The sequence below is a fragment of the Neopsephotus bourkii genome, unplaced genomic scaffold, assembly GCF_033783945.1.
Source record: "Neopsephotus bourkii isolate Nb327-2 ecotype Australia unplaced genomic scaffold, CSIRO-AGI_Nbou_v1 NB_1600, whole genome shotgun sequence".
NCBI lineage: Eukaryota > Metazoa > Chordata > Aves > Psittaciformes > Psittacidae > Neopsephotus > Neopsephotus bourkii.
This window is the reverse complement of record NW_026902076.1, coordinates 4,469,046-4,482,780: the sequence shown is the minus strand read 5'-3', so window position 1 is coordinate 4,482,780 and position 13,735 is coordinate 4,469,046. Positions and strand designations below refer to the sequence as shown.

Here is a 13,735-nt window from a genome sequence, read left to right as displayed (position 1 = left end):
ACTAGCCTGAGACCCGTGTATCTCCCATCCTCTGCTTAAAATTTGCAATGAGGGTGTGAGGTATCAGCTTTGTGCCAGCCTTTCCATACTGGCATGACCCTTGAGTCCCACACCTTCTAGTGTCGGCAATTCAACATGCTGCATTCTGACCTAAACCTGCTGCAACAGCCTCCGTGGCCTGTAAATCATAGGGAACTTGTCCTTGCAGGCATGTCATGTATCCAGCAGTGGTGGACACTCTGTTTGGGAAAGGCATCTGCCCAACAAGTCAGAGTGAAATCAAGGAGTTCGAAGAACATTTTCAGAAGTACGATGAGGACTTTGAATACGCTTCTCAGATGCCCGAATGCTTCTTGAGGTAATGGAGCAGAGATGATGCTTGTGGTGTACCCATTACAGGTACCCATTACATTTTGCTTGCTGGAATACCAGCCACGAGAGACATTTTCCCTGGAGAATGATGCACTGCCTTTATTTACAATGTGTCCTTGGGTCAGGCCTTCAGCTAGATGCTTCAAAACAGTTCTGACCTTATCTTGTGCATTTTCCTGGCATAAAGCAGAAACAGCTTTGCTTCGGTGGGATGGGTCCAGCTTGGAGCTCTCAGGGACTAGCAGAATGGGGCAAAGAGCAAAGGCTTGAGCCTAAATTTGAGTCCCAAGCTGAGGGGCTCCCCAACAAGGCATCTCTCTGCTCTTTCCTACATCATAGCTGTTTTCCCAGCAGGCTGATGCCAGGTTACATGACTCTACTGTCAGAGCTGACATTGGATAGAGGCAACCAAACCCTGAGGAAAGTGTTCGCAGAGCCTATCGGTGCCCTCAGGGCCATGATAGCACCTTAAGCACCTCAAAAGAGCCTTAAGAGAGAATCGAGGATGCTTCAAAAATGGGGGCTTGATTTTGTTAGAAAAAATAATTCTTGAAAAGATTGGCTTAAACAATCTGTCCAAAGCCACAATGAAACAGATGTGAAAATCTAGGGGTCTTGCAGTCACAGGTCCTGGCTGCAAGATGAGGTCTGGCCAAGGTGAAGGTCCCAGACATACTGTTCCTCATGTCAGTGAGTTCCTTGTATCAGTCAGACTGACACTGGACTATCCATCAACTGACTGTTGCCCAGGGCTTTTGGAAAAAACCCAAGGAGTCCTTCTCATGGCAAAGGAAATGTTAGTTTGTGCTGCCTCGGTTAAGTGCTTGTTGTTTTGTTGCTTTTCTTTACAGGAACTGGTCTAAATCCAAAACATGGCTTCTAAAATTATTTGAGAAAGTAGTGTTGGATGCTGAAAGGACCAACCCTTCAGAGACCACATCCAAGGTAAACATCCAAGGCTATGAAATAACATGACTTCATGTGTATTCTGACTGAAGTGATACAGGACAGGAGTTATTTCAGTACTGGAAGAAATAAGCTAAACCTGTCAGCTTTTATAGCTATACCTTAATTGCGCAGTATTGCTGTCACCTACATTAGGACAGACCCATAATTTTGAGTCCCATTCCTCAATGTATTTTATTTCCTGCATTTGTGAAAATTGGCATCTTCCTCTGGGGAATTTAAAGCCAGGAGTTCAGAGCTGTGACCCATTGCCAGGCTCCAGTATCACAGTTGCAGTGAGCAGTCGAAAGATGTGAAAGACCTCTTCAGTTGTTTCTCTGAGGGCACTGCGCTGTGAAGTTTCGGAACCTTGCAGGTACTATTTTTAAACCCTGGTGTGGAGTGAGGAGATCCTCCAGCAGCCAGACTAGTAGAAAATAGCAGATTACTGGATTGGAAGCCAAGTACCCTAAATATCAATTGTGTGAAAGCTGTGATAAGTTGTCTCCCTGGTTATTCTCCTTAGCTATGGCAGGAATTCTGTCTATACAGCTGACAAACGTGACAGCAGACTGGCCTGGGAATTTTGCTCTACCAAATGGTTATAGAACAGACCATTAAACAAACCAGGTTTTATTTAGACTTTGAAAGCTTTACATGCCACAATTTCTCTCATAAAGTAAAGCAAAACAGGGGAAAGAAGAGAAGGCTGGAGAGGGGTCTGCAGGAAGCAGGAGGCACAAACTTGGTGTCTTAGACTGGGTGGGAACCTGGGAAAAAAAGAGTGGTCATTTTTTATTCAAGGTCAACCTTTTCCCCTCTGAAAAGCAGGCAGGAAGCTTTGCCTTGAATGCATGGTTGCCCTGTATTTAAGGAAATACTATAAACAAAGCTGATCCTAGACCATGGTTGCTATAGTTTCAGAGAATATCAAGCAATTGCAGTCACTGGTTTGGTCACTAACAAAGCACCTGAAATTAGGGAGTTTGCTGATGTATCAGACCATATCTTCGTAATAAACACCATTTTGGCAGGAACAGAGAGAATATTTTCTCTATTTCCATTCATTCAACTTTTTCAGTCCCATTTTCAGGTTCTTTAGAGAAGTAGAGCAGGAATTAAAATAGAGATTTCTTTTTTTTTCCACATACAAGAAACAATTGGGAGTGAGGGAACCAAATCTCCTAAAAAATTGAAGAAAATGGAGGGCAGTGAAAGTATTTAGTAGGGATTCATGTAGTGCATTGATTTCTTCTGGCCTGCTACTGATGAAAGTGAGTCTCATTTTCTCTTAACAGCTGTAATCTCTACTTTGTGACTGCAAAATCCCCATAACTAACATTACTTTGATAAACTAGTCCTGTGTTAACTAGAGTATGTTATATCCTTCAATTCTCGTAAACTAGATTTTCCTATGTTTTTGGAAATGCACATTATTATCTTTTATTTATAACAGACATTACTGCAACATCTCCTGGATAACTTGCAAGGAAGACACCTAGCTCCCAATTACAGTCTTCTGATGCTCTGGGCTTCCCAAGCAAATGCTATTCCTGTAAGTACCTCAGCTAGAGAAACACTTTATCCCGTTCAGGAGCCTGTATTTGGGAAGCAAAGCCTTCAAACCAGAGGTCACACAGGCTGCGTGTATTCCGTAGAAGGGATTATCACGCCCACATGCGTCACTCAAAATATACCCAGGCTGCAATGTCACAGATGCCATGACAGGGAAAGTTCTTCTTGTACTTTTCCTAAATTATGATGTCCCCTACCATAGCATTTCAGGATCATGTCTCATAGCTGTTAAGATCACAGTCTTAAGCTGTGAGGAGCATTCAGCTCTAGTTTGAAGCACTTCAGCTGTATTATAGTTGAGACTCTATTCTACATAGCCTGATGTTACCAATTGTAAAGAATATTAAAACATAATATAGAGTAACTTCATCTGTGTATAAAACCTTGAGTGATTTTGGCTCTTTCACTTTGTGGGATCTGCTGTACCAATGCCGGTGTTGATTCCAGTGAAGAAAAGTAATAGTTTGATCCTACTGCCACTTGACTTCTGTCTGAAACTTATTTGATGGATTAATGGTACAGATATAAGCACGCTAACAAGTCCAATGTGTCTAACACAGCCTAGGCTGACCAAAGACATTTATAGGAATTTATCAGATGAAAAAGCTATAGTAGCAAAAACATCCTTTACTTACCATGACTACTAAGCTCTTTCCAGCACAGTTATGCCTGTTACAGATGTGATTTAGAAAACAAATGATAGCAAGTTACTTTTGTATGTACTGCTAATGGATATTATCTGTGGGGTTTGTAGATTGGATGTTACTACAATTTGCCCTAAAGGAATTTCATCCATTTCAGTGAGGTTTTTGTGGATTCACATGGTGGCATAAGTGAGAGGCATAGCCTGCTGTCTGTTATTGGAATAGCTGACATTCCTTCCACGACACTATCATTACTTATTTCTGTAGTATTCAGCTGCAAATAGACATACAGATATTTTGCTCTTTCTCAGAATAGTCATAGAATCATAGAATAACAGGTTAGAAGGGACCTTGAGGAGCACAACCACTGTTCTGGTGACGGGAATGACAAAAAAAAAGGGCCTTTTACCTTCCACGGGTATATTTTTACAAGCATGTTAAACCCTTTTACCTAAAACAATTTAGCTATCCCTCCTTGGCCCATGGAGTGAAGCCACAGCATCCAAGAGCTGTACAAGAAAAATAAGCTACCAGATTTGTTTTGCAGAAGGAGAGCTGCAACCACTTGGGGCTATTTGGGAAATAACAGTAAGAGTTCTCATCCCTCACCAGCACAGATGGCCCATGACCAGATCCGTCTGCAGACTGCATCTCCTGCTAGCTCAGCAAGAGGAGAAAGCGATTCCTGGCAGTGCTGCAAGTCCTTCTGGTTTCATCCTACTTAAGATTTTCTGCTTTCCTAAATTTCTTGATTTTCAACTTCATTGTATAATCAGTTAGGAAATTATTTCTAAAGGGGATATGCTACTGCTTGTTTTGCCATTAATTAAAACTTTTCCTGCTTGTTTTAGTGCCACTCAGTGACAATGCTCTGCAAATTATTTAACCTCATTTCTGCTAATACTAGTAGGAATTTACTATTGCTTCTTTTTCCCATTCATGCGGCTAAATCTAATCACACTCAATGACTTAGTAATTCATTTTAACACCTAGTAATCTGAAATCAAAGAAGTCAGTGTTTCAAAGCTCAAAGCCAAAGCTATATAATATTCACTGAAGTGCACAGCAGATGACTAGACATAATCTCCCAGGATCTGAGTCCTTACATGTGGATTTAACCAGGAAGCACAGCTCCCTGTGCATCCCAACTACAACAGGCACATACAAAAAAGTGCAAATGTTTTCACCTGCCCCTGTGATCTTCTACAAAGATGCTGTAATTCTGTTCCGTAGTCCTCAGTTAAAGTACTTTCATCTCTGTTTAGATTGCCTTTTGGACTCTTGTTTTCATACTCACTTATCCTTCCATTTACAAGAAAATCATGGAAGACCTGGCTTCTGTGTTTGGCAAAGCAGGTAATAAACCCAACAGGGTCCTTCTGTAACCTAGAAATCATTTATTCTATGTTGGCCCAGCACATGACACATTGGGTCAGTAATATAATAATTATTCTAATAATAATGAATAATCAGATCAATGAATATTGCTGCTAACAGTACTACTGATAACATAGAGTCCAGCTCTGAGTTCTTTACTCAACATATGCTGAAGACATATTTTTAAGCAAAACCACCTTTGGTGTTAGCAAAAGAAGGTAGAAGAACTGTATGTATTTTGTCTCTTTTCTCTCATCTGAGGCCAGTTTGTCCAGCATGATTCACCATCCCAAAGACCATCTTTCCCTCAAAAAGCAGTCACCTACTGGGAGCAGTCATTCACGTTTGCCATCCCCTGAACCATGCTTAGACTTTCATGGAAGACTCTGAGTTGACATGAGTCAAAACCATATCAAGAAACATGGCAATAATTAACCAATAAGGCAAATCACAAACCAGTGCTTAATTTAAGCCTTTCTCCTGGACCCGTTTTATTTGCTAGTGTTAACATAGCTCAAGAGCTCAGCCGTGGCTTCTCATCCTGGTGCCTGCAGTCCCTCAGATTTCCATGTAGTGTCCCTACATGTGCAGAAGAAGTCCAGTGACTCTTAATTCACAAGATGACCTTTGTTTGCCCTCTTCTGGCCAATTCCACATCTATACCTTCCTTGGAGTTATTAAATAATCTTCAGTGGCTTTTCTTAAGTTGTACTGATTTTGGTCCATTAATTTGCTTTGAAATATAAAGAAAATTTCTGGATGAAAATGAGATTTTGAAGCCTTGAAGTATTCTATCAGCAGTTCTAAAGCAAGATGTATCAGCATGTATTAAAACAAGGATGAAATCTTATATTTACAGAGTCTTTTTCTCATGCCACAACAGGTAAAGATAAAATAGATGTCTCTGAAGAGGACCTTAAGAAGCTCCCTCTTATGAAGTGGTGCACTTTGGAAGCCATCAGGCTGAGGTCTCCAGGTGCAATCACCAAGAAAGTAGTAAACCCAATAAGAATTCAGGTGAGGTTTGTTGGGTTTTTTTCCCCCAAAAAAAGATGCCGTATGATTTGTCTGGAAAGGGGCCTCCCAATAGATCTGGATAAAATTAAGATAGTAGAGATATTCCACAATCTGCCATACATATTCTGTTTGAAAGATTTATTAATCATCATTAATGTAGTCATCAAGAATTTAAGAGTGGGTTTGCTTCCCTTTCTCACAGTCTTACCTTCAATTTTGAATTGAGCTGGAGATACTGTGCTGACAGTATATAAAATAGTAATCAGACACAACTGATATAGGAGAAGGGATCACAATTTAGTAACGGATAAAACTCCCTCTGTTCTGATTGTCCTCTTCACTGCCATTCAGAAGGGAAATGCCAGCATTCAGGAACCTCACAAATAAAAGTTTGGGAGAAAAACACTTCAAGGAATCAGTGCTCATGCCTATTTAGGAAATTACTGAAGTCGCATAAAGGTCTACTGTCACGTAAGACATTCTATGAATTTCTTTTCATTGAAGGAAGTCCTTAACAAAAGATTTAGAAAAAAGTTCCAGCTTTCATGGGTACCTCAAAAAGCAGGAAAGACAGAAATAATGTTCCTATTATTTCAATACCTGACAAAAACAAACTAGAACATAAATAGTCTTTCCCCATTCTCTACTGTTCACATCTTTCTCATGGGAAAAAACAGCAACAGCAAGAAGAATCTGTTTGAACACACTGTGCCCACAGTGGATGTATGACATTCACTGATCCTTGGTTAGGCTTTTCTGCTGGTAGAAGTAGGATCATAGAATCATAGAATAGTTAGGGTTGGAAAGGACCTTAAGCTTGTCTAGTTCCAACCCCCCTGCTATGGGCAGGGACACCTCCCACTAAACCATGCCATGCAAGGCTCTGTCCAACCTGGCCTTGAACACCTCCAGGGATGGAGCATTCACAACGTCCTTGGGCAACCTATTCCAGTGCCTCACCACCCTAACAGGAAAGAATTTCCTCCTTATATCCAATCTAAACTTCTCCTGTTTAAGTTTTAACCCGTTACCCCTTGTCCTATCACTACAGTCCCTAATGAAGAGTTTCTCTCCAGCATCCCTATAGCCCCCCTTCAGATACTGGAAGGCTGCTATGAGGTCTCCATGCAGCCTTATCTTCTCCAGGCTGAACAGCCCCAACTTTCTCAGCCTATCTTCATACGGGAGGTGCTCCAGTCCCCTGATCATCCTCGTGGCCCTCCTCTGGACTCGTTCCAACAGTTCCATGTCCTTTTTCTGCTGAGGACACCAGAACTGCACACAATACTCCAAGTGAGGTCTCACAAGAGCAGAGGGGCAGGATCACGTCCTTCGACCTGCTGATCACACTCCTTTTGATGCAGCCCAGGATACGGTTGGCTTTCTGGGCTGCAAGCGCACACTGAAGCCAGCTCATGTTCATCTTCTCATTGATCAACACTCCCAAGTCCTTCTCTGCAGGGCTGCTCTGAATCTCTTCTCTGCCCAACCTGTAGCTGTGAAAGAGCTGTGAAGCAGTAAGAGGAGGGACTGTTTTATGATGTAAACCTGTGATTTTCTCTTTTCTTAGATTTTTTTCTCCTTTTCAGAATTTCACTGTCCCTGCAGGTGACATGCTGATGTTGTCACCATACTGGTTGCACAGGAATCCAAAATACTTTCCTGACCCAGAAATGTTCAAACCTGTAAGTTGTCCTCTTCTGCTGTTTTTCCTCCACTTATTTCACAACAAAAGCACATGGACAAATTGGCTTAAATTTGTCATCTGGAGGATGGTTTTGTATACAAAGATGTGTACAAAAAGGAGGAGCCTGCAGGAATAAGCAAGACTCCAAAAGTTTACTTATATGTTCCAAATGATTTGGTACTTCTTTATATCTCTTCAACCTTGATTCAAAGTTCACCATTGAAAGACCCTACTTATTGAATCCAACTTGCTTGACTAACCTGATCTCCTTCTATGACAAGGTAAGCCACTTAGTGGCTGAGGGAAAGGCTGTGGATGTTGTCTAGTTAGACTTTAGTAAAGACTTTGACACCATCTCCCACAATATTTTCCTGGTGAAACTAGTTGCTTGTGGCTTAGCTAGGTGCACTTTTTGCTGGGTAAAAACTGGCTGGATGGCTGGGCCCAAAGGGTAGTGGTGAAAGGAGTTAAATCCAGTTGATGTCTGGTCACATATGGTGTTCCCAAAGGCTCAGTATTGGGGCCACTTCTGCTTCATATCTTCAGGGATGACCTGGATGAACTGCCCCTCAGAAGCTGCAGATGATACCAAGGTGGCTGGGAGTGTTGATCTGCGGAAGGATAGGAAGGCTCTGCAGAGGGGTCCGGACAGGCTGGATAGATGGGCTGTGGCCAGTGGTATGAGGTTCAACATGGCAAAGTGCTAGGCCTGGCACTTGGGTCACAAAATCCCCATACAACGCTACAGGCTTGGGGAAGAGCGGCTGGAAAGCTGTTCAGGTAAAAAGGACCTGGGAGTGCTGACTGACAGATGAACATGAGCAGCTTGTGCCCAGGCAGCCAAGAAGGCCAATGGCACTGTGGCCTGTATCAGCAATAGCATAGCCAGCAGAACCAGCGAAGTGATTGTCCGCTTGTTCTCAGCACTGGTGAGGCTGCACCTCGAATCCTGTGCTCAGTTCTGGGCCCCTCACTACAGAAAGACATTGAGGTGCTGGAACAGGTCCAAGGAAGGACAATGTAGCTGGTGCAGGGCCTGGAGAACAAGTCGTATAAGGAGCGGCTGAGGGAAATGGGGTGGTTTACTCTGGCTCAGGGGAGACCTTACTGCTCTCTACAACTACTTGAAAGGAGGTTGTAGTTGTTTGTCCCAAGTAACAAGTGATAGGACAAGAAGAAATGGCCCCAGGTTGCTCCAGAGGAAGTTTAGACTGGATATTAGGAAAAATTCTTCACCCAAAGGGTTGTCAAGTGCTGAAACAGGCTGCTCAGGGAAGTAGTTGAGTCACTATCCCTGGAGGTGTTTAAAAGATGTGTAGATGTGGCATTTAGAGATGTGATTTAGTGGTGGATTTGGCAGTGCTAAATTAATGGTTGGACTCAATGATTTTAAAGATCTTTTCCAACCTAAACAATACTATGATTCTTTGATTCCAGGTACTTTCCTCTCCTTGTCATTTGTTTGTTGTATAACTCATCTCCACATATTTACCCAGATTCATTGGTCTTTCCAGTCAGATGATTTCTGGTAGGTATTAGCTCTGCTAATTCAGTAGTTCATCTAGAGTTTCTTGATTATTATTCCACCCCAGGTGGCTGTGTGGGCAGGCTTGTAACTGCTCTTTTTAGCACCCACCGAAATAGAACAGTTTGTCTTTTTTATAGGAATACATCAAGAAGTAATTTAAACAAAACTTCCCTTCTAGCAAACTCTTCACCAATTTGAAATCCCTCATAACAGTTCCTGCCAGTTTGAAATCTGAAACCCTGATGCAGCAGCTTACTTCTTTAGGAACTTTATTCCTAATAAGCAAGCTACCTTGTTTTTTAGAAACTCAGCTTTTTTCTGTGAGGAAGAGGACACTGCCATTCCAAGCCTTGCTTCATCACTTTTACTGGATTTTGATTCTAACAGATTTCCACTTCAGAAAGCTCTAAACAGCCCTGGCTGAAATATAAACAAAAGAAGCAAACACAATATTACATCGTCTCTAAGACAGCTTCATCAGAGGAGTTAGCCACCATAAACTTGACAAGGTGTTATTTGAAGGCCTTGGTGGAGTAGAACTTTGTTTCTGGAGGGTGCTATAGTTTGTCACCCATCATGCAAAAGATTTACTTTTTTTTCAGTGTTACCCACCCAAACTTCCATATTGCTCCATTCCTTATGTTGTTCCTTTTCTCTTAAAGCAACTCAGGATGGAGCAAAGAGGCCTCTGGGGACAGACTGTTTTTGTTGGGAATGGTCCATTTTCTCACATACACTGGCTCGCACCTGACAATGGAGCTGTGCAATCCTTGCCTTTCTCTTGTGTTACAGCTGCATATGTGTGTTCACGGTGTGTTGGAAGCGGTTTGTATGCAAGATGTGCATGAGCCATTTGTGTGCCATGATACAATTTTGTGGCTGAGGGAAGGTATTGGTTGATCAATTGCTTTGAATGTGCATATACTTAAAAGGAGAAAGTCATGCTTTTACATTTTTATACACATTTCAATAGCTCAAGACACAGGATTTAGAAAAATGTGGAGGTGTAAGAAGAATGTGTTAGGGGTGAGTTTGAAAAACTCTGCAGCACTTTGAGGCACCTGAGTATGATTAATTTCTTTCCCTGAGCTGGTGCTGACTTTTGAGTCCAGACTTTAACAGGTTGAATTGCAAACCCAAAAAATGGCATTAGTGCAACTTCGTATTGAGGATTAGCTTTCCAAAGTAATTTTTAGCCTGGAGAAGTAAAGTTAAGCTTTATTTATATAAGGCTGATTTGGAAAAAAAAAGTTTCTTCCCACAGGATCGTTGGAAAGAGGCAAATTTAGAGAAGAATGCTTTCTTGGACAGCTTTGTGGCATTCGGAGGAGGGAAGCATCAGTGTCCAGGAAGGTCAGTGAAACAGCTGGGGTTTATTTATTCCCAAACCCTGCAGAGAACAACTCTCTTGAACTGGGCTCCTCTTACACTTGGAGATAAAGTGTTTTCATTGCCTTGCTCTTTGTCAGTCCATTAGTGTTCAGTATTATCTGGACCTTGTTTAAACTGATTTGAAAGTGGTTTCATTCCTGGAAAAGACAGGTTAAGTCACAATATAAAAGAATCTGAGACTAGTGCATCAAGGGATATTCTCCAGGGAGGAAGCTCAGCCTAGCTCTGCTGCTGCTGAGGCATCTTTTCATTATGGGAGAGTTTTTCCACTTACCAAGTTTAGAGATACGGGCATTTAGGTTGCCATTAAAAAGTTCTAAACTAATCTAAAGAACATTTCTGAGACTCTCTATCCTCTATGAGGCCCCTGACATCTTTACGAATATCTTAGTATCTTAAATGGCTCCTCTCTGTTTGAATCTTGCCTTTGCATTAAGGCCCACGCAATTGTCTGATGGCTTGAATTGCAGATCTTGTCTCTCTTCACTCCTCCAGCAATGTTTCCTGCATTCCTTCTGCTCTTTTCTCTACTGTCCCTCTTCCTGGAACAAGTCCCAGGGAGCCAGCTGCTCCTCAATTTTGTGTTCAAACATCTCTATGCTCAATCTTCTGCTTTCAAAACCTGGTCTTCTCAATGAAGCAAGTAACCAAGTATCCCTAGAGCTGGTCAATTTAACTCCCATGTGAAGCAAGGGATCTGGAGGGTGTTGCAGAGGATCTGCAGTCTTGAATCTGCACCCTACAGCAGGCTGGACATGAATGCCAGACAAACTTTGTGAGGTCATTAAAGACATAAACAATATGAATAAAACTACACTCATAATTTAGGCCTGCCAGAGGAAAGTGCTCACTTACCTCCGTGACTTGTACCATGTTCCTGAGCTAAATATGAGCACAGCCTCATTCCCAGCAAGGACAGCAGCAGGATTCACAAGAGGCATCCAACAGTTCAGGACAAATTGCAAAATGATGTTCGTGAAAGCTGCTTGTTTATATATACTGACATATTTCTTTGTTCAGGCTCTTCTCTGGACTCTGATAGTATCTTTAAAATAAATTCATGGTTAGAAAGAACATTATAACATTTCTACATAGACACTGGATGGAGAATCTTTTTTCTTGCTGACACGCAAAATGTCTTTTCAAACCCTTTGGCAGCCCACATGATAAGACACACCTTCATGCTTTTCAGCATAATTCTAACATTACATCAAGAGGTGTATCCAGATCCCAGGTTGCAGATTTCCTTGGTATGGCTGAATGAAACAATATTTCAAGTTTAAGATGCATTTTCATTTAATTCCATTTGATTCATACTGGGATTTATAAATGAAATGTATTAAACATTTAATTTCTCCATTGCAGATGTTCATCATAAAATTAAAGCTAATTTAATCAAACTGAAAGCTAGAAAATAACTTTCTTGGTAAATATTCTGGAAAACTGAAGTGGGAAGAGCTCCCACAAAGCCATTTGTGTGCTATCTTTTTTACCTAAAGGAAAATTTGATGGCAGTGAAGCTACTTTTGTCTAACCAGGTGACTACTGTCTGTGCAACTGTGCTTACCTTGCATGGCTCCATCTGGTGTCTCCTATCTTATGCTGACATTGTAAATCCTTCAGCACAATGGCTGTGATTTCATTCTCAGACTCCATTTACTGTAGGAACTCAACCCACAGCTGGGTGCCAGTGTTCCAGCACAACACTAATATGTAGCAGTGCATTGGGGTCTAATTTCAGAAAGCACACATCTGTCCAGGCCCCTTGTCACTAAATAAAATGGGAATGCATCAGCAACTCAGAGTTTTTACAGGAAAGCTGGTCTAGGACTCAGTCAAGAATATGTGAGATGGGTGGGAAGTAAGGGGCATTTAGCTGCTCAGTATGATGTGTTGTGGGAGAGAAGGATGCACTGGGACTCTGCAGTCCTGCCTTTCACTCCTGGGCTGTCCCTCAGCCCACCCTCAGACATGCATGTTGCCTATCACCCTTGTGTCTCAGCATTGGTGTGTGCCGAGCAGAATAACAGCAGCAGCCTGTTGGGAAAAGCACTTGGAGCTCTAGTGGTGGGAAGTGCTGCAGTCAGTTATTGGTTATACCCATTGCAGATGACCTCCACTGTGGGTATAGAAGTGTTGGAGCTGGTCAGTCCGCATCCAGCTGTGCTTGGGTTTGGAGGACAGCCCTCTGTAAATGAGGCATTTCCACTTGCAGAGCAACCTAGAGACATTTGGGCGTTTGGTTGCATCATTGTACATCTGTGCCAAAACAGAGAGAATGGCTCAGAGCCAGGACATCAAGCACCGGGGCTCCAGGGCTGTGTTGTGCCAGTGGTGCAGTGATGGTAGGAAGCCCACCTTTGCTTGTTGCTGGCACAGAGTTTGGCCTAGGAATTCCTGCCTAACCCAAGCTAATTTCCATTGAAATATCTCTGCACTGCATTCCCACAAGCTCAAGGTCAGCAAAGGCTCCCTATCTCAAGGTAATTCCAAAGTGAAATCACAGAGATAATTTGAGTTATGAAGCCATGCCAGAACAAGCACAGATCCTCCCACTCTGGAGCAGGGGGTGGTTCAGCGCGCAGTTCTGGATGGCTCCGCAGGAGTCAGCTTGTGTCTCGTGGGGCTTATTAGCTTCCTCTTCACACCTTCCAGGCCAAATCCAGGCTGACGCCATGTGCAGTCATGTGGCCTTCTCCCCAGTGAGTTCCCCAATAGCTGTTCAAGTTTTCCAGCATCTCTCAGATGATGGAAAATAAACTGTGTGGAACAGCAAGGGAGTATTCTCATTTTCACTAGGTATTTTAGACTTCAGTCTAAATTCTGCAAGTGAGTAATCCCATGACGTGGCACAGGTGCATCCTAGCGCCTGAATGCTGAAAGCTCTTGTACATGTCAGCTTTAAAAAATAATAGCCTGAAGGAGTTCACTGCATTTCCCTGAAATCTTCCCTGGACTGAGTAAAAAGGGCCTTTCTGAGAGTGTTACAGAAGCAAAAACTGCACCCTTGGGTTTCATGCTGCATTCTGATGGTGATGCATTAAATAGTAACTCCCACTGTCACAACTACTCTGATGTCATCAGGCTCCCAGCTGTATATATAACTTTATATAGCACCATTAGTCATATAGCCTTGGCCATGATTGACTGTCTTCTCGCTCCTATAAAGTTATTTCAAGTCAGCAAGCGTTAGAACAT

The 13,735-nt window shown here is 42.3% G+C and overlaps 1 protein-coding gene across 6 annotated transcripts in view; it reads left to right on the top strand.

Annotated features, from left to right (window-relative positions):
* Nucleotides 1-13,735, top strand: part of LOC133222521 (24-hydroxycholesterol 7-alpha-hydroxylase) — a 104,048-nt gene that overhangs the window by 11,743 nt on the left and 78,570 nt on the right. For 3 of the 6 annotated variants that reach the window (XR_009728305.1, XM_061372284.1, XM_061372280.1), the window contains exons 4-10: nt 209-358; nt 1,224-1,317; nt 2,774-2,872; nt 4,802-4,892; nt 5,797-5,930; nt 7,520-7,615; nt 10,410-10,498. Coding sequence is in view for 5 of the 6 variants with exons in the window: in XM_061372284.1 (XP_061228268.1) it covers nt 209-358; nt 1,224-1,317; nt 2,774-2,872; nt 4,802-4,892; nt 5,797-5,930; nt 7,520-7,615; nt 10,410-10,498 (753 nt within the window). In the remaining variant the exon portion in view is untranslated. The remainder of the gene's footprint in view (nt 1-208; nt 359-1,223; nt 1,318-2,773; nt 2,873-4,801; nt 4,893-5,796; nt 5,931-7,519; nt 7,616-10,409; nt 10,499-13,735) is intronic. The other 3 variants (XM_061372282.1, XM_061372281.1, XM_061372283.1) reach the window with 3 other exon arrangements.